Raw genomic sequence first — 27,532 nt, forward strand, 5'->3', positions numbered from 1 at the left:
AGTATCATCATTCCTATGTTTATGACCGAATAAAGTATTACATCGCCCAAATAATGATGTTGCACGTTGAAATTCACATATGTGTCTACATATATGACATGTAATTATTTGACAAAAAATGTAGAGTATAAATATTATTTACACTTTAGAACTGAGATTATATATGAGATGTTGAATTGAAATGTCACATTTGAACTCCAATATGGTACTATTAGTCTGGAGTCGACACGTAAAGTGATTAATACAAATCTGTATAATAAGAAAATAATACCCCTCTGTCATAATACTCAACGATTAGGAATTTTATAATCCTTACACAAACACAAATTTCATTAAGAGCCCACAGAGATTAATATAGGAGTAATGGGGTGTTTTGACCTAATAATTCATTGCTATAATTATATGCCTCAATGGCATCGATTCATCGAGACTCGAGATTTTAAACTGTGAAAAAAATTTAAGATAAAATTAATATTGATTATATTATAAGCTATAATTATAAAATTATTTTTAACCTGAAAAAATAAATATGTATTTCATTTTTATTGAATATGTCTCACTCCCACTAAAGAATCGTCAAAGCCAAATCGTTTTGGAATGTCAAGAGTAGGGCTGGGGAAAAATACCGAAAAAATGATATATCGCTCGTATCGTATTGAAAAATATCGAAAAATTGTCGAATTTTCGATATATCGTAATTTTCGATACGATACGATATCGTATCGTAAGTTTTCGATACGATAACGATATGAATTTCCTTATATCGCGATACATCGTTTTATATCGAAAATACGATATATATCGAAAATTTTCGATATATCGATATTTTCGATATATATCGATATTTTATTTTCGATATATATCGAAATTTTCGATATATATCGATATTTAACGATATATCGAATTTCGGTACGATATATCGAAATATCGATACGATAACGATATGAAATTTTTTTATATCGAAACTTTCGATACGATAACGATATGAAATTCTTTCATATCGATATTTTCGATATGATACACGATACGACGTTTTCGATATGATATATCGTATCGACCCACCCCTGGTCAAGAGCATGATTTCGAATTTCCCCTCAATTTATATCATTACTATTTCTTTATTATTTATGCATTATTACATGAATTGAATGCAAATCAAAGTTGATGGAAAAAAGGGTATGGTCCATTGGTCCCTCTCTGATGCTGCAAGATTCTATTCCCTCGAAAAGATGAAAATTCGATTGAAATCATGTCTAAGGGTGGCTCAATTTTGCACCCATTACCTTCTATAAATACTTGTTGGTTTGCAATGGAATTCATCATCAGACCAAGATTAATAGAACAGGGAAGAGCGGAGTTGCATGAAATAGCAGAGCGAAGTTCGGTAGCCAAGGATGACTTGCCTATATTCTTTATAGGTTTCATAATTTATACTATGAAACTAATATGGTTTTTAGGCATCATCCTGTGGCTATCCAAACTCCCTCTCTTTTATCATGCTAGGCCGTCTTCTTTCTTCTCCTTCTCCTGTTAGTAATGATGGATTCAAGAAGAAACAGATATCAGTGTCATGACGTCCAACAAAGCAAAGATGGATGTTGAAGGCAGGTGATGTAGCATCCATCTTAGTGATGAATGACGAAGTGAACTCTAACCTCGATGTAGTTGTGGTAAAATTATTATATTGTGGGTTGATGCAATTTCATTGCAAATATAATAGAGTTTTTTAACCCTTACATGATAGGTAGTGGGGACAATCAACTTCAATTAATGATTAATGAATCATTAATTGTATAGGTGATATGAATATTTCCATATGTTTACGGAAGACCCCAGAGGATCGATCCAAATATACTAGCAAGTTCACAATCTCTCCCCATCACCCCTCCGGACCGGCAATGTCAAATGCATTTGTGCTATTTTTGTTTGATATGTGTCCTTGTGTGTAACTCGCTTATAATTGGATCAATCATTTCGATCTGTCTTGCAAAGGAATAAGAGAAAATAAGGTAAGAAATAGTTTGGTCAATTTATGTATTTTGAGAGTAAAAAGAATCCTCTATAATAATAAAAAAAATTACATGCTTTTATCCCATATTTTAAAAAAATACGAATTAAATCCCAGAGAAACCATTCAATTTAATTCCAAAAAGTTAAAATCTTTCATAAAATGACAGCAAAAGTAGTGGAAGAATAAAATTTACATTTTAACAAATATAAAGCTTCACTTTATTTCGAAAAGTTCAGAAAAAAAAATTGAAAAAAAAGTGAGGAAGAGAGAGGGGAGCGAGTCAAACTGAATCTGCTTCCTTCCACCATTCTCTCTCTCACCATAGGGATCTCCTCTCCGGCGTGTTCGGATTAGATCAAGATGATCATCCCCTATCTCACCGCCTTAACCACCTACTTCAGCTACGGCCTACTCTTCGCCTTCGGCCAGCTGCGTGATTTTTTCCGCAAGTCTCTCGATTGGTGCTCTGCTAGCACCCTTCAGGTACGAGCTGAATTATTCTTCGATTTCTTTCTCCTGTAGGCGCTGAATCTGATTATCAATGCGTTTTTGTGCTATGGAAGGGCTATGCGCCGATCTGTTTGGGGCTTGAAGATTTCTACATTCGCCGCCTCTATTTGAGAATTCAGGTTCGTGTTTTGCATCCGCATTTCCTCCTTACTTTTGTTGGCTTCGTCGTCAATGTTTTAAGTATTTTGTGATTTATTATGATTTATCAACGGATTGCATTTTCCTCGTATTTTATGTCAATTGGTGTCATTTTCGTATGCTTAGTGAGCTTCGTATTGAATTTGGGAATGACTTGTTTCTGCTAAAGTTGAAAAGGTTGCCTGTATGCTGTATGTAAAGTTGATTGTATTGATAGTAAGGAAAGAGCTAATGATGCCCTTTCGTCTATGATATAATGTAATCAGTGTAAACACAGTTGGTCATGAATCTTAAACAGACGAGCTAGATTGGATTCCGTTAATCGTATATAGTGGTTGGATAGCCGTGATTTCACTATGTTGGATTCTGTAATAGTCTCTCTACATTGTCAGAGGAATGAACTTGCTTTGTAAATCATATGTGATTTTCAGGATTGCTTCAACAGACCAATATCAAGCCCTCCGGATGCTTGGTTTGATGTGGTGGAGCGTGTCTCCAATGATAACAACAAAACACTAAAGTAAGAATCTACCTCCTAATTTTATTTTATCTCACTAATCACAACCAAAGTCCCTAATCGCTTAGTTATAAATCTGTTTTGATTATATACTTTAGCACTATAAGAGACCAATCTACCATATATTCAGGTAGAATGGAAAGTTCTAGCTTCCATATGAATTCAGGACCATGGTCCTTCAGCATGGAACTCACTTTGAATTCAACCCTTACTTAATTGGTATTTTTCTGTAGGCGAACAACAAAAGTAAATAGGTGTCTGAACTTGGGATCTTATAACTATCTAGGATTTGCTGCAGCAGATGAATACTGCACACCTCGTGTAATCGAGTGCCTGAAGAAATATACCCCAAGCACCTGTAGTACTCGTGTTGATGGAGGTAAATGTGTTTCCTCATTATATTGCCCGTTGCCACACTGAAGCATGTATCCGCTTATGTGTATTTTGATGAATAAAACGCTTTGATCAGGCACAACAATATTGCATACTGAAATGGAGGAGTGTGTTGCCAATTTTGTGGGAAAGCCAGCTGCTATTGTATTTGGGATGGGTTATGTAACAAATTCGGCCATTCTTCCCGTGCTAATTGGAAAGGTACAGAGAATTAGTTGGCTAACTCAACTTTGAAATTTTGTTATTTTGTATAGTCCTCACTTTGGGAATTTTTCAGGGAGGCCTGATCATTAGTGACTCTCTGAACCATAACTCAATAGTCAATGGTGCCCGTGGATCTGGGGCTACTGTTCGAGTTTTCCAGCATAACAGTATGTTCTAATGTTTAGATAATTAATAATAATATTAATAATAAGAAGAATAACAATAATAACAACAATAATATCTTTATGCCATCATTTGATTCTCTGGATATCCTTTGCAGCACCATCCCATTTGGAGAGTGTTCTGAGGGAGCAAATTGCAGATGGTCAACCTAGAACACACAGGCCCTGGAAAAAGATAATTGTTGTGGTGGAGGGAATCTACAGTATGGAAGGTGAACTTTGCAAGCTCCCTGAAATTGTTTCCATCTGCAAGAAATACAAGGTAGATATCAGTACAAGATATTGCTAACCTCCATATTTGCTGATTGCTAGCATTCTCCACTCTTTTCTTTTGTAAAGTTTGTGCATTAATCGGTTCAGAATCTTCAGATGAATTTTCAGTCTCTCTTTGTCTAGCTTCTCTTTATAAAGAGTGTATATGACTAAATACACATGCCCATGTGGTGTAATTATTTCAAAACAAAACTCTGGGATCTGCTTTTCAAGCCCTCTAAATATTAATTTTTGGTACTTTTATTTTTGTTATTTTCCCCCACGTGTTCTGGCTTTTTCATGAGATCCAATTTGATCCTTGTTACCTGTTCCCATTTTTTCCTTTTGAACAGGCATTTGTTTATCTTGATGAAGCTCACAGCATTGGGGCTGTTGGGAAAAGTGGAAGAGGTGTTTGTGAACTCCTAGGAGTTGATACTGCTGATGTGGACATAATGATGGGAACTTTCACTAAATCATTTGGATCTAGTGGTGGTTATATTGCAGGATCCAAGGTGCGTCCCATAAGTACTCTGTCAAGATTTTAAATATTTCGTTAGAACAACTAAAGATATGGCAAAGCTTTTGGGCTCTATGCCCTCTTTTTCGACATCTAACTATGCTAGTGAGCAAAATTAGCTCCGAGAATGGCATGCCATCTCATAAGTAGTACTATCAATTGATTGGCATGAATAATGCATTTGTTTGCCAAGGGTGATGTTCGTAAGGGTGGTTTCTTTACTTTATTTTACATGTCATGCTGACATGGAGATGCCTGTTAATTTTCTTGATCTTGTAATGGTGCATGCTGACATTTTCATCCCCCAGGAACTTATTCAATACCTGAAATACACATGCCCTGCTCATCTTTATGCCACGTCTATATCAGCACCGGCTGCTCAGCAAATTATTTCTTCCATCAAGGTTGTTCTTGGAGAAGATGGTTCTAGCAGAGGTCAGACTTTTCTGTCCCTCGTTGCAACTCAACTTTTCAGCTTCATGTATCTTCCAATAGTTTTACAACTTCGGGCATTTTGTCAAAACAGGGGCTCAGAAACTAGCTAGGATTCGTGAGAACAGCAATTTTTTCAGGTCTGAATTGCAGAAAATGGGTTTTGAGGTTCTAGGTGATAATGATTCCCCTGTAATGCCTATTATGCTCTACAATCCGGCAAAAATTCCTGCCTTTTCACGAGAGTGCCTCAAACGGAATGTAAGCATTGTTTTCTTCTCATATGCTGTTTCTTCCATGTTTCTCATCATTAGCACAATCTAATTCGATCATGGAATTATAGGTTGCTGTGGTGACGGTTGCTTTCCCAGCCACCCCATTACTGCTGGCCCGTGCTCGCATTTGCATTTCTGCTTCTCATTCAAGAGAAGACCTTCTCAAAGCTTTGGAGGTTAGTCTTACTGTCGTTTGCACGTGCTCGCATTGGCATTGCATTGCATGATTTGTTTGTAAGGGAAATGTTGGGTGATCAATATCTAACTGCGTGAGACTGGCAGGTTATCGGCACGGTAGGGGATATGGTGGGTGTAAAATACTTTCCCGCCGAGCCGAATAAGCAAGTGGAGGTAGGACAGGTTAAGAAGGTAGATTGAAGAAACATGATTGTGACAGTTTCTCAGCCAATTTAGAATGGTTATATAGGAATATCGTTGCCGCTGCTTTTATGGAAGTGGTGTTGTAATTTATGCAAGTGGCGTCGTAAGTTGCATAACTTTAGTTGTTTGTTGTGATATTCACCCCCCAATTCTGGGATTAATATCTTCTTGCAATTGTAAATGTTATCAACTTTGGTATTCATCTCCTAATTGTGTTTGATCTGGGACTGCTTTTTTTGTCCAAAGTCTCATACACAGTTTGCTACCTTGTGTTAATATTTAGTTTTGCTGTCCATTTCGAACAATTAATATGCACATTTGATGAAAAAGCCAATGGCTCAATAGAACATAACCTCATATTTCATAGGCCCCAAAAATCTTGTAATCAAAACACATGAACAGAAGGAATGCCATAAAAGGATCTAAACTGAGAAGTGTGAGTTCCGATTTGAACAAGAAGACGACGAAGAGGCTAATACATAATATCACTGCAGAAGTCGCAAGGAATTTCTGGTTATATCACATGATAGACAATCCTAATCTCTGCATCACATTATGCTTCCTAATCTATCATGCCAAATTCACATCTAAATTGTCGAAAGAACAGTCCCAAGAACAAACACTTCAGTAATCGCACATCCATTCTGGCATTTAGAGCCAGACAAGTATAAAAGTTATACTGATACTTAGGATGGAAGATGAGAATCACCTGCATAACTATTTTAAATTCAACGTACTCAATCCTAAAACTAAGATGATTCCCACAGTTAAATTAGCAGCAGCAGATCATAGCAAATCGTTCCATCAGAAGATAGAACATAGAACATAAATGTTCAATCACCCAGTTTCATCTCTGTTTTGATAGCTCCTGAGATGTGCCGCCAACAAAAACTTGGAGATAACAGAACTGAGGAAGGAACACAAAGCAATCAATAAGAGGGCATAAAAAACCTACGATGGGAATCAGAAAAAGATCGATTCTTCAAGAATCTGTGCATCCTACTCATAAATAGAGGTGGTCACCAGGTTCACCTTTGTAATAAGGCTATCATAAAGAACCAATCTTGAAAATGATCACCATGGCACCTTTGTCTATGCTAAATGCTTTTCATCACTAGCTATCACTTCACCCCTATGTTTTATACCCTCAGGAGTCAGGCCTCATGAATTTCCTAATAGACAATTCCTACAACTTCAGACAAATGGCATAGAGTTCACCTAGATTATAATGAAAAGGATAACGAGGCAGAGTTTTCACAAGGCCGGGCACAGAATTTACCAACTAGACCAACATAAAACAAGCCATTTACAATAAGACATGGAATAACAACAAACACCAAGCATTCTCAGTGACACCGAACTCATGTCATTTCAAAAAGAGATCCAAAAGTTGTTATTCACACTGTAACCACAGCTGCATCATACGATAGTAACTGCCACAATCAGAGCAAAAGTGTACATCTAGTAGGTTATGATCAATCAGCTACCTGACAGACCATCTATGCAAAGAGTACAAGTTTACCGAACTAAAAGCAGCAAGAAAACTATTCAACATATCCTAAACTACACATATAGACCAGTTCGTATATGCACTGCAATTTTCAGCAAAATGAGCATCCAAACAAGTCTTGCCATCAACAAAGCTCACGGGAACGATCTATCGAGTTTCTGGATTGACGAATACAGTTTCCTTCGTATCCCAACCTCATTAATCCCCATATCCTTAAGATCTTCAAGAGTCAGCAATGGTAGCACCTCATCGTCCACCCCATGAACCTCAAACAGTGTCACATACTTCCCTAACCCCAAATCATTAAGCCACATCCTCACACCACTACTATCCCCATCTTCTCCCATTTCACGGGAACGTCGATCATCACTCGATCCCCTCTGCTTTCCACCTACATTGTCATGATCTCCACTCAATTTACGATTCTCGTTATCATCGTCATCAAACGAATGATTAGGGCTAGACGGATCAGAATCCTCGACTATTAAATCGGCACTAATCTGATTACCATTCAAATCCCCCTCTCCCTCGCCTACTATGTGTTGATTTTGGTCGTGTTCCCCACTCTCAGCATCACTAGGCAATCCAAGATCCCCAATTTCCTGGTCCCCAAGCCTCCGAGATTTCTCCATAACCCCACTCTTCAAATTGGATGACCTAACCCTCTTTCTCTGGAAATCCCTATCCCGATTGGCGGCACTGAAACTCCTCCAGCTCCCAATCGCCACATCTTCTTCCAAATCAGATTTCCCCACTCCTTCGCCCTTGCCACGCTCATCGCTCTTGGTGAATTTGGAATTCGCGGTTTTGGCGGTTCGAGGCTTTCTGGGTGTGGGCGCGCCCTTCCCTGGCTTCCACTGCTGCTGTATCTTGCGGGGGGCGGGGTTTTCGTAGTAGGGCTGGTGCAATCTCACGCTTGGGCGGCGCATCCGCTTGCCGTTCTCCTGCGGCGCCTCATCGCCGTTGAGCTGCATTGCTCTCCGCTACGCACCAGCTGCTTTTCTGTGTGGAGAAAATTGAACAATTCAGTGGGTTTCAGCAATAAAGAGTAAGAATCGTGGATCAATTGAGACGGTTCAATGAGAGTGAGAGAGAAAGAGAGAGAGAGAGAGAGAGAGAGTTCAGTGTGTATGATGAATGTGGACTGAGTGTGAACTCTATTTATAAATATATTTAATACAGGGGATATTTTTAGAGAAATAAATAAATTGTGGAATGTTTATGAAACAGTATTAATTAGGGGAATTCAAATTATCAGTAGTCAGTACTTCTATTTTTGCTAAAATCATCAAGTCAACTTATTTAAATTATATTCATGTATGGATTAGGAAAAGGAAAACAAGTTATAGTAGTAGATAGTAGTACTTCCTCCGTTCCACAATAATAGAGGCATTTATTTTGCATACTCATTTTGAAAAAATAATTATAAATAGTTAAAGTGGAGAAAAAGTAAAGTAAGAAAAAGAATATTATAAATAAGATTATTCTCTATATTATTCTCTCTTACTTTATTTTCTCCCCACTTTAACTATTTAATATCATTTTTTTAAAACGAGTGCAGAAAATGAAATGCCTCTATTATTGTGGAACGGAGAGAGTATTAATTAAGGCAAACAAGTGAATATAGGAAAAGGGAAAAAGGTTGGATTCATTGAATATTTAGGCAAACAAGTCAACTTATTTAAATTATATTCATGTTTGGGAAAGGATAAGAGTTACATTCATTATACGTTGATTTAGGGGCAAACAAAAGTGTATATCTATTGCCATTAATATAATAGGAAAGTTATCATTAATATTATAACTTTTTGGCCATTAGTTTTTAAAAATAGTGAACTAAATTTTAACTTTTGCAAAATTTTGATTATATTTATTACGACTTTTGTGCCTTTTGTTATTTTGATATTTTTATCATAATAAAAAACTATACCAAATTTATATAGAAGTCAACTAAAGTGATTTTGAATCGCATGACAATTGTGAAATATACAAAAGTTATTGTATAATATGCTACTTTTGAATTTTACAATCAACTAAAAATTATAATTTAAATAACAATTTTTTGTATATAAATCTTGATTTTTGAATGATTGGATTATACGAAAATAAAAAATCACTGTAATACCATATACTTATAAAAAATATTAACGCATGTATTACAAATCTTCAGCACACCCAAAAGGAGGTAAGATTCATTATTTTTCCGTTTTTTTTTCTATTATAACCACATTATATATATAGAAATAACGCACACTATCATGCGCATATTGCAACCATGTGCGCTGGTCAAACCTCACCCAAAACTTGGCTTCAATCGACATCAATTTTGAAGTGATGGGGCTGGAAGAGCGAGAGCTACCTCAAGTTACAGCGCACAGTAAGCGGTGTGGTGGTGGCTTCATTGGGGGGGGGGGGGGGTGGTTGCGATTGGGGGGGGGGGGGGTGGTTGCGAGGAAGCGGTGTGCTTGTGCAATGAGGAAGACCTGTGCGCATAGTAAGTTCGTGCAAGTATGTATTTTCTTCTAAAAGATACTAATATTTCATCGGTCTTAAGAGAGTAGAGTTAGGGGGTGTTTGGTAGGCATTATTAATTAACATAAGATAACTAATTAATATGGGCAGAAGATAAAAATTGAGATTAAATTCAAGATAAATAATTTAGTCATCTTGTTTGTTACACAAAGATAAAACTCAAGATAGAAACCTAAAATGACTTATCTAACCCTGTGAATTAATATTATTCCAGATCTATCCCTCTAACACACATGTTCAATTTCTTTCCCATTTCTCACAAGCCCAAAAAATTAGGGCTCTCGATTCAGCGATCCAGCGCTAGCGCGTCTCTCCGATCCGACGCCTCTTCTCCCACCCATTTCTCTTGTTGCAACGTCTCTTCCTCACTCATTCCTCTGCATATCTTCCCCTCAATCAAGCAAGGTAGTTTCCATCGATTACTTTTTTGAATTACTTTTGGTTTCGGAAAATTGGTTGGGAAAAGTCGTAGGAACTGCAATGTCATTATTCACTGTGTGTTGTGAGATCTTAGATTTTCTGTTTTACCAATTTATTAGGCTTGAATTTGAAATTTTTGATATTTTCTCATTTTTTGGTTGGAGCTACAGCTGCTAATTTTCCAGGCATGCGATTGTTTTCTTTGACCTTGTATGATTATATGAAAAAATTACTGATACTTTATATTTTTTACTTGGATAGATTGGATCAATTATTGTGCAGCTATTTTCGTCATTTCATTTCTTATATGGCTGATTAATATGTTATCTTCACTATTTTGGGCTGATAAATAATCAACCCTTTTGAACTAAATCATTTCGGGCCTGACCGGGCCGAGATGGGCTTGGATGACTTAACATGGACCTCGTTTTATCTACCAAACAACCAAATAAGCCATATAACTCATATATCATGGCTTTATCTAGACTACCAAACACCCCCTTACCCCCTTATAGTAGTATTCATTTTCGGCTATCCTAAGAACTTGAATTAATTCATTTTTTTTTTCAAATTATTCTCTTCTTAGTTACTCTCTTTCTAGTTCTTAATAATTTTTATATATCATAAAAAGAATATTTCAAGTCACTTAGAATGAAGAGAGTATATATTTTATAGTAGTATAATATTATTTTCTTCTAACTCTCTTTCTATTTCTTAAAAATTTGTTAAATATCATAAAAATTAAAAAGAATGTTTCAACCTACTTTGGATGAAGAGTGTATATTTTATGTATGTAAAAATTGTGTATTAAAATTTATTTTTCTTACAACATTTCTATTGAGATGAGTCGAACCTTCAACAATTTAGTGGTTGAAAGAAAAATGTTTTATCGAAGATAATTAAGTTTGAATCATATAGTTGCATTTTTAATAATAGATTAGATTATAAACTTATTAAAATCGCGTATTATGCATTATTTTTGTAATCACAAATTTTGGATTATGATTATCGTGGATCAGATTTTAATAGTATATCGTGTCAACATGTCGAGACATTGTCAAATCGACAATAATAGCAAATGTGACACGTAGGAAAGGAGGAAAGAAAGATCACGAAGAGGAATCACAAGCTTAATCGAATTCGAATCGCTCGATCAATCTCTAATCGGCGGCAATGGCGACTCGTTACTGGGTAGCGTCTCTCCCCGTCGGCCAAGGCGCCTCCGCCTCCTCCCTATGGACTCGTCTTCAGGAATCCATCTCCAAACAAGCCTTCGACACCTCTCTCTACAGAGTATTTTCTTATTCGTCGCAGATCTCTTCCACTCGCATTTTCCCCCAATCCTGATTCGCCAATTGTGTTGTTTTTGTTTGAATTCCGCAGTTCAACATTCCGAATCTGCGAGTAGGCACTCTGGATTTGCTCTTGTCTCTCAGCGACGACCTATCGAAGGCGAGTTCTTCACAAACCTTAGCTGATTTTGTTGAAATTGTTCTCCTCATCTTTAATTGGAGTGTGATTTGTTGTTTTGGCAGGCAAACAACTTTATCGAAGGAGTGTCGCACAAAATCCGGCGTCAGATTGAGGAGTTGGAGAGGGTGTCCGGTGTTGTTAGTAGCTCGCTTACTGTGGACGGGGTTCCCGTGGACTCTTATCTTACCAGGCAAAATTAGATGCTTATTATCGAGTCTTTGTTTATGAATTGATGTTTGTTAGCGTCTGGATTTGTTTAAAGGTTTATCATTTCTTTAGATTCGTGTGGGATGAGGCAAAGTATCCAACAATGTCGCCGCTCAAGGAGATTGTGGACGGAATTCATGTACACATTGCCAAGATTGAGGATGATCTCAAGGTTCGCTCACTCAATGCCACCTTGTTTATAACTTAATATACTAGAATCCTTTTAATATTTTGTTTCAATATGGATTTTGTCAAACAAATTAGACTAGCAAAGGAAGCTTTTGCGGTACGGCGGTACCATAAATGTTTGAGAGATTAATCGTGTCATCTATCTAATCTCTGAATTGCTGATTGCGCTCAAACAACCAAAGTTGCTTGGTTACTCTCTAGTGGACAGTTATCTACCATATGCTTCTTTAGTTGTGTAACTTATGTTGGCCCCAGAAACCTATATTAATGCTTGGCAATCATAATCCACTGTTATCATAACTATTTAGAATCCTTTGGAGAGTCCTCGTCAGTTTAATGAATAATGATATATTTTATCTAGCTAAACTCCCTCTGACCCTAGCGTTTTTTAGGCACACGAAAGATTCTAAGCAGCTTTAGAGAAATATCATTAGACAAGTAAAACTGACATTATTGGTCATGTTGCGGCTTTTTCTGTTCTATTCTCGTCTTGCATGCTTACAGTAACTTAAACTGCCAAAAGTGCTCACTTCTTAATAGTAACTTTTTATTCATATACTTAGTAAAATTTCAAATAGATAATTTAATAAAATAGTAATATTAGTATAATACAATAAAAACAAAAAAAAATTTGCTATAATTTCAGAAGCAATTGTGGATCATAGTATTCCAATGCTGATGTACATGCCAGCCCCTGTACGAATATGTCAGCTACCTGGTAAAGGACAGTATGGTCAATAAGCCTAAATAATGTTTTTGTTATGGATTTTGACATGTCATGTAAAATAAAGATCTTTTAAATAGATGTTCTGTCTAGATTTGATGGCAAAGTTAATCCTTTGAGTGCATTACTAATTTAATACTGTGCTCAACCATCATTTTTTGTCTCTGCTTATGAAAACAATATATATCTACATATGGTCTTGAATGCCTTAAGTATTTGGGCTTGGAGACATTAACATGATGGTTGATTTCCTTTACAGGTCCGTGTCGCTGAATATAGCAATGTACGCAGCCAACTGAATGCAATTAACAGAAAGCAGGCTGGAAGGTATATGAGTAATTTAAGCTTTATATATCTGGGGCTTGTTTAGAATGAATTCGACTTCTGCTGGTGTCTTGATCTAATGTTGTGTGTATGGATGTTCCTTGCTTTTCATTAGTGACAAAAATAATCACTTGTGCCTAATTTAATACATACTGACACAAGTTGTGGGATAGTTCTTGCAAGTCCATTTGCTATGAACTCTATCGGGTTTTATTTTCCCAGTGAATGACTGTCTTGGTAGTTGGTACTGCTTTTGGAATTTGGATACAAATGCCTCCTTGCTCAATTTGGTGACTGTTAGGTGTGAATGGCTTGGTGTCTCACTCACGAAAAGGAATATATCTATAAAAAGTGGGAATAAATAAAGTTGCTTTGGTGTATTGAAGAACCATTTATGAAATGCACCTGGTTGAGGACTATAATTCTATAATATAACTTGTACAGATGATGCAATATCTTCTTTTGAGCTGTAGTGGCTTCACAAGCTATGGCTGTAGTTCTTTGCTTGGTATAAAGCCTTTATATTCCGAAATAAATCCACATCCAATTACAATTCTCAAAAAAGGGCAAAATGAATTCAGTTATTTTATATTCTATGTATTATCTAAATACTAGTAATTCAGTCTTCATAATTGACTTCTGGTAGGTGTTCTTCTGAATACCCTTTTATCTTAAACAAATCACTTGAGTTTTGAAATGTTTTGAAATCTAGAAGTCTATCAGTGAGGTTTCCCTTATACTTTTTTGGGTCTACCTTTGAAGACTGAGTCTAGATTTTTTAAAGAAAAATACTGCTTCCAGAATTATCATTAGATAATATTGTTAAGAGGGAACTTTGTGGTCGGAGGATTGGTGTTCATGTGTTAGCAATTTGCTAGCAACGAGAATGGTCTTCTCTGTCTCTCTTATGCACAAGCACATCCATGCCAGCACACACACACACAGTTGCTTGCATGCAGTTTGTGGGAACATGTTGAAGTTTCTTGGTGATAATAGCATTCTAAAGCATCACTTTATTCAAGTATGAGTGTATTCTAACTCACCGTCTCAAATGATTTCTGAATGCAGCTTAGCTGTTCGTGATCTCTCAAATTTAGTGAAACCGGAAGATGTTGTTAGTTCGGAACACTTGACTACCCTTCTTGCAGTTGTTTCAAAGTATTCTCAGAAAGACTGGTTATCAAGCTACGAGACTCTTACATCATATGTGGTAATCACTCTAGTTACTAGAGGGGGGATTTTCTCATTATTCATATAGACTGCAGTAGAATGCCTATCTGTCCTTTTTTTTTCATTACTGATTGTATACACTAAGTGCAACGGAATAAAGAAGCATCTCATCAAACATAAAATGAGCTTGTTTGCATTTAACAGCTTATCTTAGTTGCCTTAAATATATACATTCAGTTCTGATTTGGAAAATACTATTTCTTGATTAAACTTTTTGATTAGGTCCCCAGATCTTCGAAGAAGCTACATGAGGATAATGAATATGCTCTTTACACTGTGACATTATTCAGTCGTGATGTTGATAATTTTAAAACGAAGGCGCGTGAAAGAAATTTTCAGGTAAGTAATGGTAAACCTCATTTCTTTTACTATTTGATTGATATTCCCTAATTGGTTTAATAGTATAACTTGCAACTATTGTACAAGTGTATGTTAAAATTTGTAGTTTTCCAAAGTTTAATCTTTTATAAGACAGCCACTAATATGTTCTTTTGTCATTCACTAATTATTGATATAGGTTCGTGATTTTGAATATAATCCCGAGACCCAAGACAGTCGGAAGCAGGAGCTTGAAAAACTGATGCAAGACCAGGAGACAATGAGAAGCTCCCTTTTGCAATGGTGCTATACTAGCTATGGAGAGGTCCTTACTCCCTCTTCTTTAATTTTCTGAAATTAGTTTCCTCAGATGTATATGTGTGGCGATATGTGAATTATGTTCTCCAAGTCTCAATGAGTTAGATGGAAACAATAAAAAGTTGTCTGCAATGCATTATTAGATATGGTTTCTTAGATTGCGACTTAAGTTTACTTTGATCCATTATAATTTTCATATGCTTCATTCTATTACAGGTTTTTAGTTCCTGGATGCACTTCTGTGCGGTAAGAGTATTCAGTGAAAGCATTCTCCGATATGGCCTGCCACCATCTTTTCTGGTAGTTATCCTGCCTATCATTCTGTTGCTTTTTTTCAAATGGCTATGTAGGGACCTTGTTCTAACCATCTCTGTTTCGCCTTTTCTTCTTAGTCTGTTGTACTGTCACCTCCAGTAAAAAGTGAGAAGAAAGTTCGCTCCATTCTTGAGGGAATGTGCAGCAATTCAAACAGGTAATACACTTTTGATTTACTTTTTAGTTCTTCCTACTTCTCATGAAACTTTTATGGACTATTTTTTTGGACAAAAAACCCAAAGCCTGTGACCATGTTGGACCATAATTCCAACTAGATTTTGCTGAAGCTGTGTAGTTTTATAGGATGAATATTTTCCGAGTAGATTTATGCTCTGTCGCCTCATGAATTTGTGGATTGTCACCAATGCATCCGAAGCAGATGCATTGTTTCTGTTTAACAAAACCAAACAATTCCTTTTGAGCTTAGATATCAGTAAACTTCTCAACTAGAATTCTTCTGTTTCATCATTATCTTCTGTGTTACTGTAGCACGTTCTGGAAAACTGAGGACGACGGAGGAGTGGTTGGCCTTGGTGCAGGCGAAGCAGATGCTCATCCTTACGTCTCATTCACCATTAATCTTATTTAAGGTTAGACGCTGAAGTGTCACTGTCCCTTTTGCGATCAATTGTGCTGTTTTATTGGCTATAATAAAGACATTCTATCCTTGTATTATATACTAGAATATTGCCCTATTCTTTCCTTCCTTTAGATGGATGTGCTGCCTGTAAAACACTCCCACCTATTATTTTTCTGTATTTGCATGCCGGCTGGACTTGTGAATCCCAAACATTTGTCATCTGAACTTGTGTTTTGACAGATGTAATTGGATTTTATTAATCAGCAAGGAATAAGCTTATTGGATTTTATTTATCAGCTACAAATAAGTTATTGGTATGAAAATAAACCTCTTTGCTTGGAAGCGAACCGATTTGTCATCTTAATGTTGGGATGCTGACATCCAACAGCTTTCGTGATGAAGGATAGAACCAAAGTAGATACTGTTAGCCTTTGATTTGTTTGCTAGATTACATGAATACGGAGTTGACATGTCGCGAAAAGGGAAATGCATCATCTCTGCAAGCTGGCAAATCGACAGTAGTAGAGATGTGGAATATAGAAAGGATCAGAGTGATGCAAACTGCTCTGTGATGTTTACTTAATTTCACAGACAACATTGCACATGCTATGATTAACTTCATATTTTACGAGTTTGTTGCATAGTGCAGAGATAGAGATTTGCCAATTTTGCACTTATCTTGACACTGTCTGAATGAGAGAAACTGATGGAGATGCTGATGAGAAGCCACAGATCACTGATCCTTCGTTGTCACTTGATCTGTGGATAACTTACAATGATGTATTTGAATAAAGAATCACCACTCACTATTTGCTTGTGAAAACTGTATTTTTTCGTGAGAACGCGAGAGCCACTCCATTGAGAGTGCAAAGTTACTGATTTCGTCGTGGAATTGGTTGCATATTTGAAGTGTTGCCCTTAAGAGATTCGAATCCATGATGCATTTGTCATTTAGTGTGTAAATTGAGGATGTGATTAAATGTGTAGTAGTAGTGTTTGTCTGGAACTGAACAGGTCGGAAAATGACAAGGTAGATGTAGCTATTGCAAGAAAAAGACGAGAGAATGGAGTGAAAACGAACTTTGTGATTTCTTCCACAAAACAACATAACTCATGGGATCTCTTGCAAGTTGCAATGAAACGTTTGTCTATGCTCAACTATTCTAATAATTACTCCATATACTATTATACTGGAAAATAACACAACAACAAAGTGGAGAGAAAAAACAATGATGAGAGACGTGAATAAATCGAACTTTTATTTTTGTGTAATTTGTAAATTGTGATGTCAGTTACCATTTTTAAGATATTAGACCAAATTAAATGTATAAATAAAATAAACTAAAATAAACTAATAATGCTATGATGGATAAACGAAGATTATGCTTATGGTGCTTAATAATGATATTTTAGGTATTTATAATAGGGTAGTGATAAAATGCAAATTTTATATATTATACAAATTCCAAACTCCTCAACACAGTGTCAACATAATGTAAAACTTCAAGAATTTTGATGTCAACACAACATAAATCGTTGACACTCTGTCGACATTTTCTTGTTGATGTTATTTTGTCATATGTTGATATTTTCTAATAGTGCAAATCATAATTTGAAGTTTGTACAATATTTAGAGTTTGCATTTGATTACATTCCTAGCATAATATTTGTCTATACAAAGATATAGAATTAACCAACCTTTACAAATTACTCCCTCTGTCTCCAAAGAATATGTACTTTGGGTTCGGTATGAGTTTTAATATAAAATTGGTAAAGTAAGAGAGAGGTAGAGAGAAAAAGTAATTAAAGTATTGTTAGTGGAAAAAGAGTCCCACCTCATTAGAGAGACAAGACTTTCCAAATTAGAAAGTGCATATTATTGTGGGACGGACTAAAAAGGAAAGAGCGCATATTTTTGTGGAACAGGTCACGGAGGGAGTAATAAATATGCAGGTCAAGATATATTGTTGAGCCTTCACTATATTTGGTCAAAAAGAGCAAAATGTAATTTTGATATGAACATAGATAGGATAGCGGTTCGTTTTAATAAGCTGCAAGGGTTGAGCAATTGAACTAATATACTGGAAATTAAGGGAAAAAAAATCAGATTTCCCTTAAAAACAAATTAAAAGAAACAAAAGATCAAATTAATGACGACAATTCTCAAATTTGTTGAGTTGATTAGAATCCCAATTATTATATACATTTAATATAAGATGATTTATCTAGCATTAGCAAATGTCTCCTAAATTCACTAGTAATAATATGTCATTGAGAGCACTACATACAACACAATTCAAGTACCAAATAAAAATACACAAAAGTTTCATATATAAACCTATATTGCATTTCACAAGTATAAAAAACGAAATATACATCAACCTAACTCTACATTACACCTAATCTTTAAATCTCCTTCCAAAATTATTGTGACAAGTGATAATTGTAGACATGTATATTAATTTGAGGAGCACATATATATGGACATAAAGGATGACAGTCTCCACTTCTAGAGAAAGCTATCCAAATTTACATAATTTATTGTCTCAAAATATGAATAAAATAGAATTCGTGGGTCATCCCACTAATTGTCTACTCTTTCTCTTTTTGGAAAGTCGAGTGGAATAAATTTAAATGTTACTGTATATGATAGGTTTTTTTTGGTATGTCCGTCTTCGCATGTCCCATTTATTTTTTTTATTACTATATTAGTAAGTCTATCCCAGATTTTATTCACATTTCATTATAAAACTAATACATAAATGTAAGATTAGTACTCCCTCCGTTCCACAGTAATAGAGGCATTTCATTTTGCGCACTTTTTTTGAAAAAATAATTATAAATAGTTAAAGTGAAGAAAAAGTAAAATAAGTAAGAGAATATTGTAGATAAGACTTTCTCTACATTATTCTCTCTTTTACTTTACCCTCTCTCCACTTTAACTATTTAATATCATTTTTTCAAAACGAGTGCAAAAAGTGAAATGACTCTATTACTATGGAACGGAGGAAGTATAATTTTTCATTATTTTTTTATACCTATATATATTCTTTCATATTCATAAAATTTGTATAGAGTCAAAGTGGCTAGAGTATTTCATATGCTTGATAAGAGACTTGTAGATGGGTATCTATTTGTTTATATTATAAGTGATAAGTTAAGTGTGGATCAATTTTCTCATAAATGCCACATGCCTTGCCTCCACATGAATGCAGCCAAACATTGGTTTTGCGTTTTTAATTCTGAGAACTTGGAGCTCTATATTTAATTATTCTAGCCCAAACTCCCATTTGGATCACGTTTTGAACACATCATGCTTCTACATAATTTCCAATATTTTTACTAGCCTGTTTATTCATTATATATAGTCCAATTCATTTTTCATTAAGTAGTTTATAATTCATTGGGTGAGTGGTGTGGGTCAGTCGGTGGGTGTGCTCGTTGTTACTTATCTTTAATTTTTTTTTTTTTTTTTTATTATTATTATTATTATTATTATTATTATTATTATTATTATTATTATTATTATATGAAGAGACTAACCCAAATTGATGGTTTAACCTTTTCTTTTGGAACTTTACATATCTGCTTAAAATATGTGCATGTAAATTACACTTAACTATTCTGATTTCGTAATTAAATTATTCATTGATTCTGATTTCGCAATTAATTTAAATTTTGGCGCTAATATAGTTTAATGACTCAATTATGTGGCACTATTGATCGTTAATCAAATGACATCATATTGTAGGCAGCCAAATATATAATTTAGTATATTATGATGTTGTTTCGCTGTCTAGGTGATGTTATTTTGGTTAAGATCTGATAATGTCACGCAAATAATCATCAAGTCATATAAGCATCACAGTCTTATTAGCTCCAAAAACAAATAATTGATTCTGTAATATACAAGCAGATTTTACAACTAGTATATAAAACCAGGATTTGACAAAAACTTAAAAATTTATTGACTAATACATTATCTACATTTATCCTGCAATGAAGGGACTCATTGCCCTCATGTTAAAACGGATTTGCAATTTGCCAACTGAATTCAGATTATTATACTCTATAAAATAATATTTTCAATAATTCACATTTCATCCACCCCTTATGAATACTATATGATCAGTTTACTATTTTAGCATGACTAAAAAATTGTGCACTTTTTATTTTTTGAAAATTACCAAACCTTTTTATCTCCTTACATTATATCCTTACTACATCAATTTATTTACAGAAAATTATGCATGGCACACGCATTTTCTAGCATTTATACAGTTAAATAAATTCGCTCTAACAAAAGTGTACCATTTTTGCTAGTACATCAACACACATACTACCAAATATTTACATAAAATCATGTAAATAAGTTTGAGTACATTTATAAGGGACAAATGAAGTAATGTTAATCTCTTTGTCACCTAGAATAAATTTGAAGTTCTCTAAGTCGTACTATATTTTATTTGAAAAGCTTTGTAAATTTTTGTTTTTCAGTGTAATTAAATTTAACTACCATATGGTAAACGAATGAGATTTTTTTACTCTATAAAATCCCTCTACATATAGTATAACCTATCAAGTCATGTCAGTTGTAGTATAGTAAAATATCAAATCATAGTTAAAAGGTTAAATCAGTTAGTCGACAAGGACAAGAAAGTAAGTCACTGTAGAATTAACTGAATATGACCAAGTGTCGGTAAAAATAAAATATATAGTGAATTACAATGCACTAATTTAAACTTTAAATTCACAACATTCAATACATATATATTCTCAACACATGGAAATTTATGCTAATTAATCTTTTCCTTCTACATAATTTGTGCCTAAATTTACAAGCACTAGAAAATGCGCTCCCATATTTGAGAGTCAAATCTGATAAAGATGGAGTACTATAATCTGTCAACAGATTAGTTATATCCACCTATTTTTGAAGCCCTTTTTTGTGCTCATCAAATCTATCGAAGCAACTTGAATTTCCCCCTCAATTTCTTTAATTAGAAATATTATGAGCATTGGCTTTCCTTTGCACTGTCTTCTTCCTCCATCAATATCAAATTATTTCAACATACCTGATAATGATTCATGGGAGACAAAGAAATTGTTGTTTATATGTTGGGTAAAATAAAGAAACTAAAATTTTAGCATGAATAAAGAAATACTATCAATTTATAAGTTAATTGGTTATAAATTGATTCATGCACGTTTTTATGATTAACCACAACTAGCTTAGAAAACTAATTTTGTAATATACATAAATGAAAACCATTATTTTATAATTCATCTATCCCACGTTACTTGAAGCACTCCTTTTTGGGTTTAATTAGTATATCATTTTCTTTTGATTATTTTAATTAATCCGCAAACGATGTTGTTCGTTAATTTTCTTTACCAATGGTAACTATTAATTAAACATGATTCTTTGAAAAGGTAAAGCAAGCAGAATTAAAAGACATTAATGAATGAGAAATTATAAAATCTTTCAAATCCATTGTATGCATTAAAATGGAGTAATTTTTAATTATTAACATAATAATAAAAATATTTTTCAGACAGTGAATGAGTGCTAACCAGATGGTTGTAGGGCAGATGCTGGAATTTATACTATTAATTAATGGAATGAAAACAGGCTGTGGTTGAGTCCTGACTGATTGAAATTTTTTTGTCTATGCTCATCCACTTCCCACAAGCTCTGGCTGCTTCCCTGAAAATGATAAGTATATTTTGTCCATCTTCCATTAAAATATAGGAGTAAAATTTTATATACATATCTATTGAAAAAAATAATAAAAAAAATAAAGTTGATGTATAATTTACCTGTGGAAGTTGGGCTTGTTGAAACACAATAGGATTTTCAACAAAATTAGTGTTATTGGCTGGTGTGGGACTGCATTCTGGCATTGGGGATGGCAAGTCAATAAGATCCTGCATGTAAATTTCATTATCAAATTTTTGATTTTATTTATAAAAAAATGTGACAAATCAACTCAATAGTTTTTGGATTAAAGAAAACTGTATGTGTACCTGATTAGGCCTAGCCATGAGTGATTCTAAGTCCACCCCAAAGTCATAGAACATAGGATTCACAGAGGCAAGCTTCATTGAGAGAAACTGCAGAAAATGAACTATTTAGCATGGTAATATACATACATAAATTGAAAAGAAAAATTTGAAAATTAATAAATAAATATTCACCTCAACTTGATTTTGGAGGGATTGGACATAATTAATAATTTCATCCAACATGAGGGCCTTTCCGGTGACCTGTTTTGTCACACAAAACCACATGAGCTGTCACACAAAATACATCTAAACAAACAATATTATCCCAAACCAAATCAAAACTGGCCAATTAGATTTATATATAATTGGGACAAATTAAATTATTGAAGTTGAAGAATTCACCTTGTCACAGCCAGGAACAAGAGTCTGTAGCAGTTTCATTCTCTCACTTATTCTCTCTCTCCTCACCTATAACACAACAAATAATAGTCATTTCACAAAGTAAAAAAAAAAAATAGAAAAAAAAAGAAGGTATATACCCTTTCAGCAAGACTGTGACTATCAGTAGCTTGGCCCCTCCTTGCCCTTACATGTATGTAGCCTTTCTTTTCTTCATCATCTTTTAATTTCTTCTGCTTCTTTCCCTTCACTTCTCTCTTATCCTATATAAAAAATTAATTAGCACTAATATAAATTTTTTTGGATGTGATTAATGTAAAGGAAAATAATAGTACATGTGAATAGACAATAGTAACCTTGGATTGAGCAGAATTTGGAGAACATTTCCTCTTTTTATCCATGGTTTCTTGTTTATCAGTGACAATTGAGGAGGAATTGTTGTCTATTGTGGTGGTGGTGGTGGTGGCATCAATGGTGGTGGAAACAGGGAGGAAGAGGGGGCAAGGGTGGTGGTGGTGAAAGGAGGTTGAGGAAAAGGCTGCCATGTAATGTTTGCAAAGGAAATTGTGAGAAAGTGATGGGAGAGAGATTGTGCAGAATTGGGGTCTGATTTATTATGATGATGATGATTAGGGTGGAGGGAGAAAATAAACTTATATAATATCAGAATAATGTGGGTCTGTTTCTGCTACAATGTCGAGAGGCCTTACTTATATTTATATACTTATAACCTCTGGGGACCAGAAGAGAGAAAGAGAGATATAACAATTTAATTACAATGTATGCATGCAGTAAGAAATATTAATTAAAAATAATTTAGATGATGGCTCGAAATGAAAAAAGAAATTGACTGAGGAAGTACTATCCAATAGTCCTTTTTTTATTTTGATATATGTTCATAAAAATTAATTTTTTCATTTTTAGTGTATCACATCCCATCATTTTTTTCGTTCTCTCTTATTTTTATCTTTCTACTTTTTTCATCCACCAAAAATATTCGGCACAGGTTTAAATGTGAAATCAATAATGTAAGAAAGAAAAGAAGAAGAAAAAATTGATAAAGTACAAGAGAAAAACAGAATATATGGATTGAATAATTAGAGAAAAACTTTCATTTTTGGATGAAACTGTTTCTTTTGAATATTCCAAAATTAAAAAGAAAAATGACTATTTTTTCTGGGGACAGAATGAGTACTATTTATCCATCTTACAATTGATAATATTTTAATCAATATTTTATTCTATTAGTTAAAATGTGTACTCCTATCATTTATTACTAATATTGAATCACCTAGCCAAAAATTTGCAATATAAATTGGAGAAAACTCCTAAACCCTAAAATACCAACTAAAAATCCAACGAAGTGACTCGTCATTTCGATCAAACATTTCCAAAATTGAAGAATTCTTGTAAACAAAACATTAGTTTAAGATATTTTTGGAAAATATTGAAAATGGAGACACAAATTGTGATTAAAATTAAACATAATTGGTAGTACAAAACATATTTAATGTTGCTAGTCATTATAAATAGAAGAATCATATGTAAATCAATGGACATGACATGATCATTATTATCTCCCCCTCCATCATTTCCAATTTGAAATCAAACAAAACATTCCCCAAATTGTATCTTTATTATTTTATTATGGATTATTTCATTAATTCATTGAACTTTAAATATTTTGGACCAAGAATCTACAAATATATTCATTTTATTTCATCATATATTTTCTGATTATAATAAATATGTATGTGAAATAATTTGATTGGGGGGCCATGGGTTAGATCCGTAGATGAGTCAATGTGAGTAATCAGTTGGTCCAAATGTGATGAACAGTTAAACAGTTGAATGTCAGTTTGCTTTTTTCATAACCTTTAATTCAGTGAATCCGATTGAGCATTGTGCATACGATTCTGCTCTAATATTAATCATTACAACCCAACAAAATTAAGCAATTATTCCTTCTCTTTTTTCGAAATATACACCAAAATTAATCATTTTAATAGAGTTTCGTTGTTCTTCTTTATTTTACCTTTTATAGTTGCATTTCTAAATATTCTCAATTAAAATTTGCTTCCTTTTTTTATATAGAAGCAAAATACTCAAAAAAAACCATCAGCGCTAAAGCAAGAACACCCTATAACCATCCAAGAACAACGAGACCGGAGGCACCTGGGCAAGCCCAAGGCACGCCGAAAGAAGAGGAAAATAGGTAAACAACCAAGTGACAACATAAAGAAACAACAAATCATATTCCAATTAACAACCTGGACTCGTAAGTCCCCTAGATGAAGAGAACATACTCGTGAGGACATACTTGCCATAATCAACCCCATCTAAAATTGTGTTGTAGCAAAATTCGACAAAGACAAAAGATCCATATTTAAACTCCCCTTCTTCCTCTTATGATTCTCAGGTCCTTTGCATTTTCTTATGCTTTTTAAATTTTCAATCATTTGTCCTGGTGGAAAGGGAAAGTTTGGGCTCTAGCCACATATCCTAATTTTAAAATTTTCTTATATACTGAGAATTTTTTATTGTACAATCATTTTCGATTACTGGATTATTAATATCTGCGATGGATATAATGTGTCACTTGCTCGATGAGTGAAGTGCTCAGCTTGAATCTTCAATAAAGCGAAAAATTCCTATATCTTTTTCAATGCAGAATTTTTACTGCAAAAAAACTTCTTGATAAATTATGTTACTCAAATATAAATTAAAAAAAAGCACAGGTAAAACAAAAATAAATAAAAGAATCACAATCTAAGAATCACTCATAAAGGGGTAAAACAAGCATAGCTAGGTAAAACTTTGCATGTAAAAAACCCATGAACAGGAAAACCCTACTGCACCATCTAAATTGCTCAGCATCTAGAACTAGCTAAGAACACACAATCTAATAGCATGATTTTTTGATTAAATTATGCAAATATATGTAGTGGAAAAAGATGTCGCATGATTGGAGGAGTATCTAGCTATCTAGCTAGCTAGCTATGTAAGATATTACATCTGTCAATCTAAGACTAGTTTATCCTCGGCCAATTATAAGCCAATTTCGATTCCATGTTTAGGTTGAATTAACATCGTCAAAAGGCCATATAAAGACAAGAAATCAGATAAACTAAAATGATCAGAAAGATATTAATTAGTACCATTTTTTATTTATGTCAAATATATGTATGTGTAATGTGTTTACAAACCAAGACACATGGCCGGTTACAAACATTAATGCATGTAGTACCTTGCTTTGCAACGTGTTTTGAAACTGTGTGATTTGATATTTATGTCTTGGTTTAAATCGATGTATATTAATGGCATATATACACTTGTAATTTTATTAATGTATGATTACAAAATAAATGTGGAAATTAAGTAACGAAGGACCTAGCTCAATTAATATTATGGGGTCGTTCATACCATTTCTTCTTCATGTCAATTGGCATGCAATCAATGATTGAATCATACAAAAATTCAAACGCACCCTAGTTTCTTGAAAATTAATTTAATAAGTATAAAAAAACTGACTGCAAACACAATGTTTCCTGAGGCCTTAATCCTAAAACGAATAGGAAATTAATAAAATGGAAATAGAAAAAAGAATCAAATACAACAAATATCCGGACTTTAGGAAAATGACATTTTTGCCCCTCAAACGATCTCCGATTTCTTAGCATTTTTCACAAATTATGAGCAAATTTCAAGTAATTATGAGATTGTGACTTTTCAGTTTCGTCGGCTGAAATTTTTATTCTGATTAGATATCGTGTATATTCGCATCCCTAGTTCGGCTATCATTTTTCTTAAAAGTCATGGCTCGTGACGATGTATCTAAGCTTGTCTCTTTTGCACTGTCAATATTACATTGTGTTTCACGATTATCGTTTCACTTCACACTTGCGACTAATTTAATCTTGGACAAAAATTGATCTTGGTTTATACGATATTTTCAGAGTATCTCGCTATTATCTTGTCTAACAATGGATCGTCTCGAAATGAATTTCGGTTTTACTCCCTCCGTTCCCCAAATTTTGTCACAGTTTGACCGGGTACAAGTTTTAAGAAATACTCCCTCCGTCCCCCATTAGGAGTAGCACTTTGACCGGGTACGGGTTTTAAGAAATATAAAGAAAAGTTGGTTGAAAAAGTTAGTGGAATGTGGGACCCACTTTTTTATATTGGTTTTATAATAAAATGTGAGTGAAATGAGTTAGTGGAATGTGGGACCTACTTACCATTTATGGTAAAAATGAAGTGCTACTCTTAATTGGGGACGGACCAAAATGGAAATTAATTAGTAACTCTTATTCGGGGACGGAGGGAGTATAATGAAAAGTGAGTTGAAAAAGTTGGAAGGACGTGAGTCCTACTTTTAAAGTATTAGTTTTATAATAATATGTGAGTGAGAATAAGTTAGTGGAATGTGGGATCCACTATAAAAAATGGTAAAATGTGAAATGTGACAAATTTTATAGGACGGACGGAAATGGAAAAATGTGACAAAATTTCAGGGACGGAGGGAGTACATTGTATGCTTAATTATAGAACCTTTATAGAAAAAATGTCTCCGAAAAGGAGCAAATTAAACCAAACAAAACTTGATATTATCAACTAGTTTACATAAAAATGGAAGTGGAGTCATTGTCCATTGACGAAGGGGAGCTTCAAGATTTTTGCCACATATGATGGAGACACCAATATTATAAAGAAAAGAGACGAATGAACTGCGATAAAAAAGTAGTAGTAGTGTTATTGCTGTTCTACATATGTCAAATCACACACACACACACATGCAAGAAGAAGGAAAAAAACACACACAAATACACACACACATATGTATATATGTATGTGGCGTTATTACATAACTAACACAACCCAGAAGCACCTGGAGAAACATGAATAGTGTTGATTGAAAAGAAAAGAAAAAAAGGCACAACTTGTGGCTCCTATCTTGCCATTTAATTCAACAAGTAATAAGAAATTCATTTATGGTTTAATTGGTGATGAATAAACAGTGAAATTTCACTATTTAGTTTAGCTAGCTAGGTAGTTGCTCTTGTGTATATGGACGATCGACAGTGACGATGAGCCCACTTTTGATTAAGATGACACATTGAAATTTAAAGAAAAAAGTAAAATGAAAATAATTGTGGAAGACAGGAAGAGTCT

The 27,532-nt window shown here is 34.1% G+C and overlaps 4 protein-coding genes across 4 annotated transcripts; 2 read left to right on the forward strand and 2 right to left on the reverse strand.

Annotated features, from left to right (window-relative positions):
* Positions 1 to 2,245: 2,245 nt before the first annotated feature.
* LOC125200659 (long chain base biosynthesis protein 2a) lies at positions 2,246 to 6,033 on the forward strand. Its single transcript, XM_048098360.2, has 12 exons — positions 2,246 to 2,494; positions 2,575 to 2,640; positions 3,091 to 3,179; positions 3,410 to 3,555; positions 3,646 to 3,770; positions 3,847 to 3,940; positions 4,054 to 4,217; positions 4,561 to 4,722; positions 5,036 to 5,162; positions 5,254 to 5,420; positions 5,503 to 5,610; positions 5,717 to 6,033. Exons 1-12 carry the CDS (start codon positions 2,372 to 2,374, stop codon positions 5,810 to 5,812), a joined length of 1,467 nt encoding a protein of 488 aa, XP_047954317.2. The 5' UTR covers positions 2,246 to 2,371; the 3' UTR covers positions 5,813 to 6,033.
* Positions 6,034 to 7,184: 1,151 nt separating this feature from the next.
* LOC125193323 (uncharacterized) lies at positions 7,185 to 8,454 on the reverse strand. The gene has a single exon (XM_048091096.2). It carries the CDS (start codon positions 8,297 to 8,299, stop codon positions 7,460 to 7,462), a length of 840 nt encoding a protein of 279 aa, XP_047947053.2. The 5' UTR covers positions 8,300 to 8,454; the 3' UTR covers positions 7,185 to 7,459.
* A 2,876-nt stretch (positions 8,455 to 11,330) lies between these two features.
* Positions 11,331 to 16,244, forward strand: LOC125202023 (V-type proton ATPase subunit C-like). Its single transcript, XM_048100334.2, has 11 exons — positions 11,331 to 11,570; positions 11,661 to 11,729; positions 11,813 to 11,940; positions 12,030 to 12,129; positions 13,130 to 13,197; positions 14,263 to 14,404; positions 14,647 to 14,763; positions 14,942 to 15,067; positions 15,277 to 15,360; positions 15,453 to 15,532; positions 15,865 to 16,244. The coding sequence occupies exons 1-11, from the start codon at positions 11,451 to 11,453 to the stop codon at positions 15,962 to 15,964; spliced, it is 1,134 nt and encodes a 377-aa protein (XP_047956291.1). The 5' UTR covers positions 11,331 to 11,450; the 3' UTR covers positions 15,965 to 16,244.
* Positions 16,245 to 20,630: 4,386 nt separating this feature from the next.
* LOC125218741 (basic helix-loop-helix protein 80-like) lies at positions 20,631 to 23,050 on the reverse strand. Its single transcript, XM_048120482.2, has 8 exons — positions 22,717 to 23,050; positions 22,501 to 22,623; positions 22,364 to 22,429; positions 22,154 to 22,222; positions 21,983 to 22,069; positions 21,776 to 21,883; positions 21,530 to 21,662; positions 20,631 to 21,030 (listed from the first exon to the last, which is right to left on the reverse strand). The coding sequence occupies exons 1-7, from the start codon at positions 22,903 to 22,905 to the stop codon at positions 21,570 to 21,572; spliced, it is 735 nt and encodes a 244-aa protein (XP_047976439.2). The 5' UTR covers positions 22,906 to 23,050; the 3' UTR covers positions 20,631 to 21,030; positions 21,530 to 21,569.
* Positions 23,051 to 27,532: the final 4,482 nt, after the last annotated feature.

The sequence above is a fragment of the Salvia hispanica genome, chromosome 2, assembly GCF_029641045.1.
Source record: "Salvia hispanica isolate PSC_SH4W2 chromosome 2, Shi_PSC_v1, whole genome shotgun sequence".
Lineage (NCBI taxonomy): Eukaryota > Viridiplantae > Streptophyta > Magnoliopsida > Lamiales > Lamiaceae > Salvia > Salvia hispanica.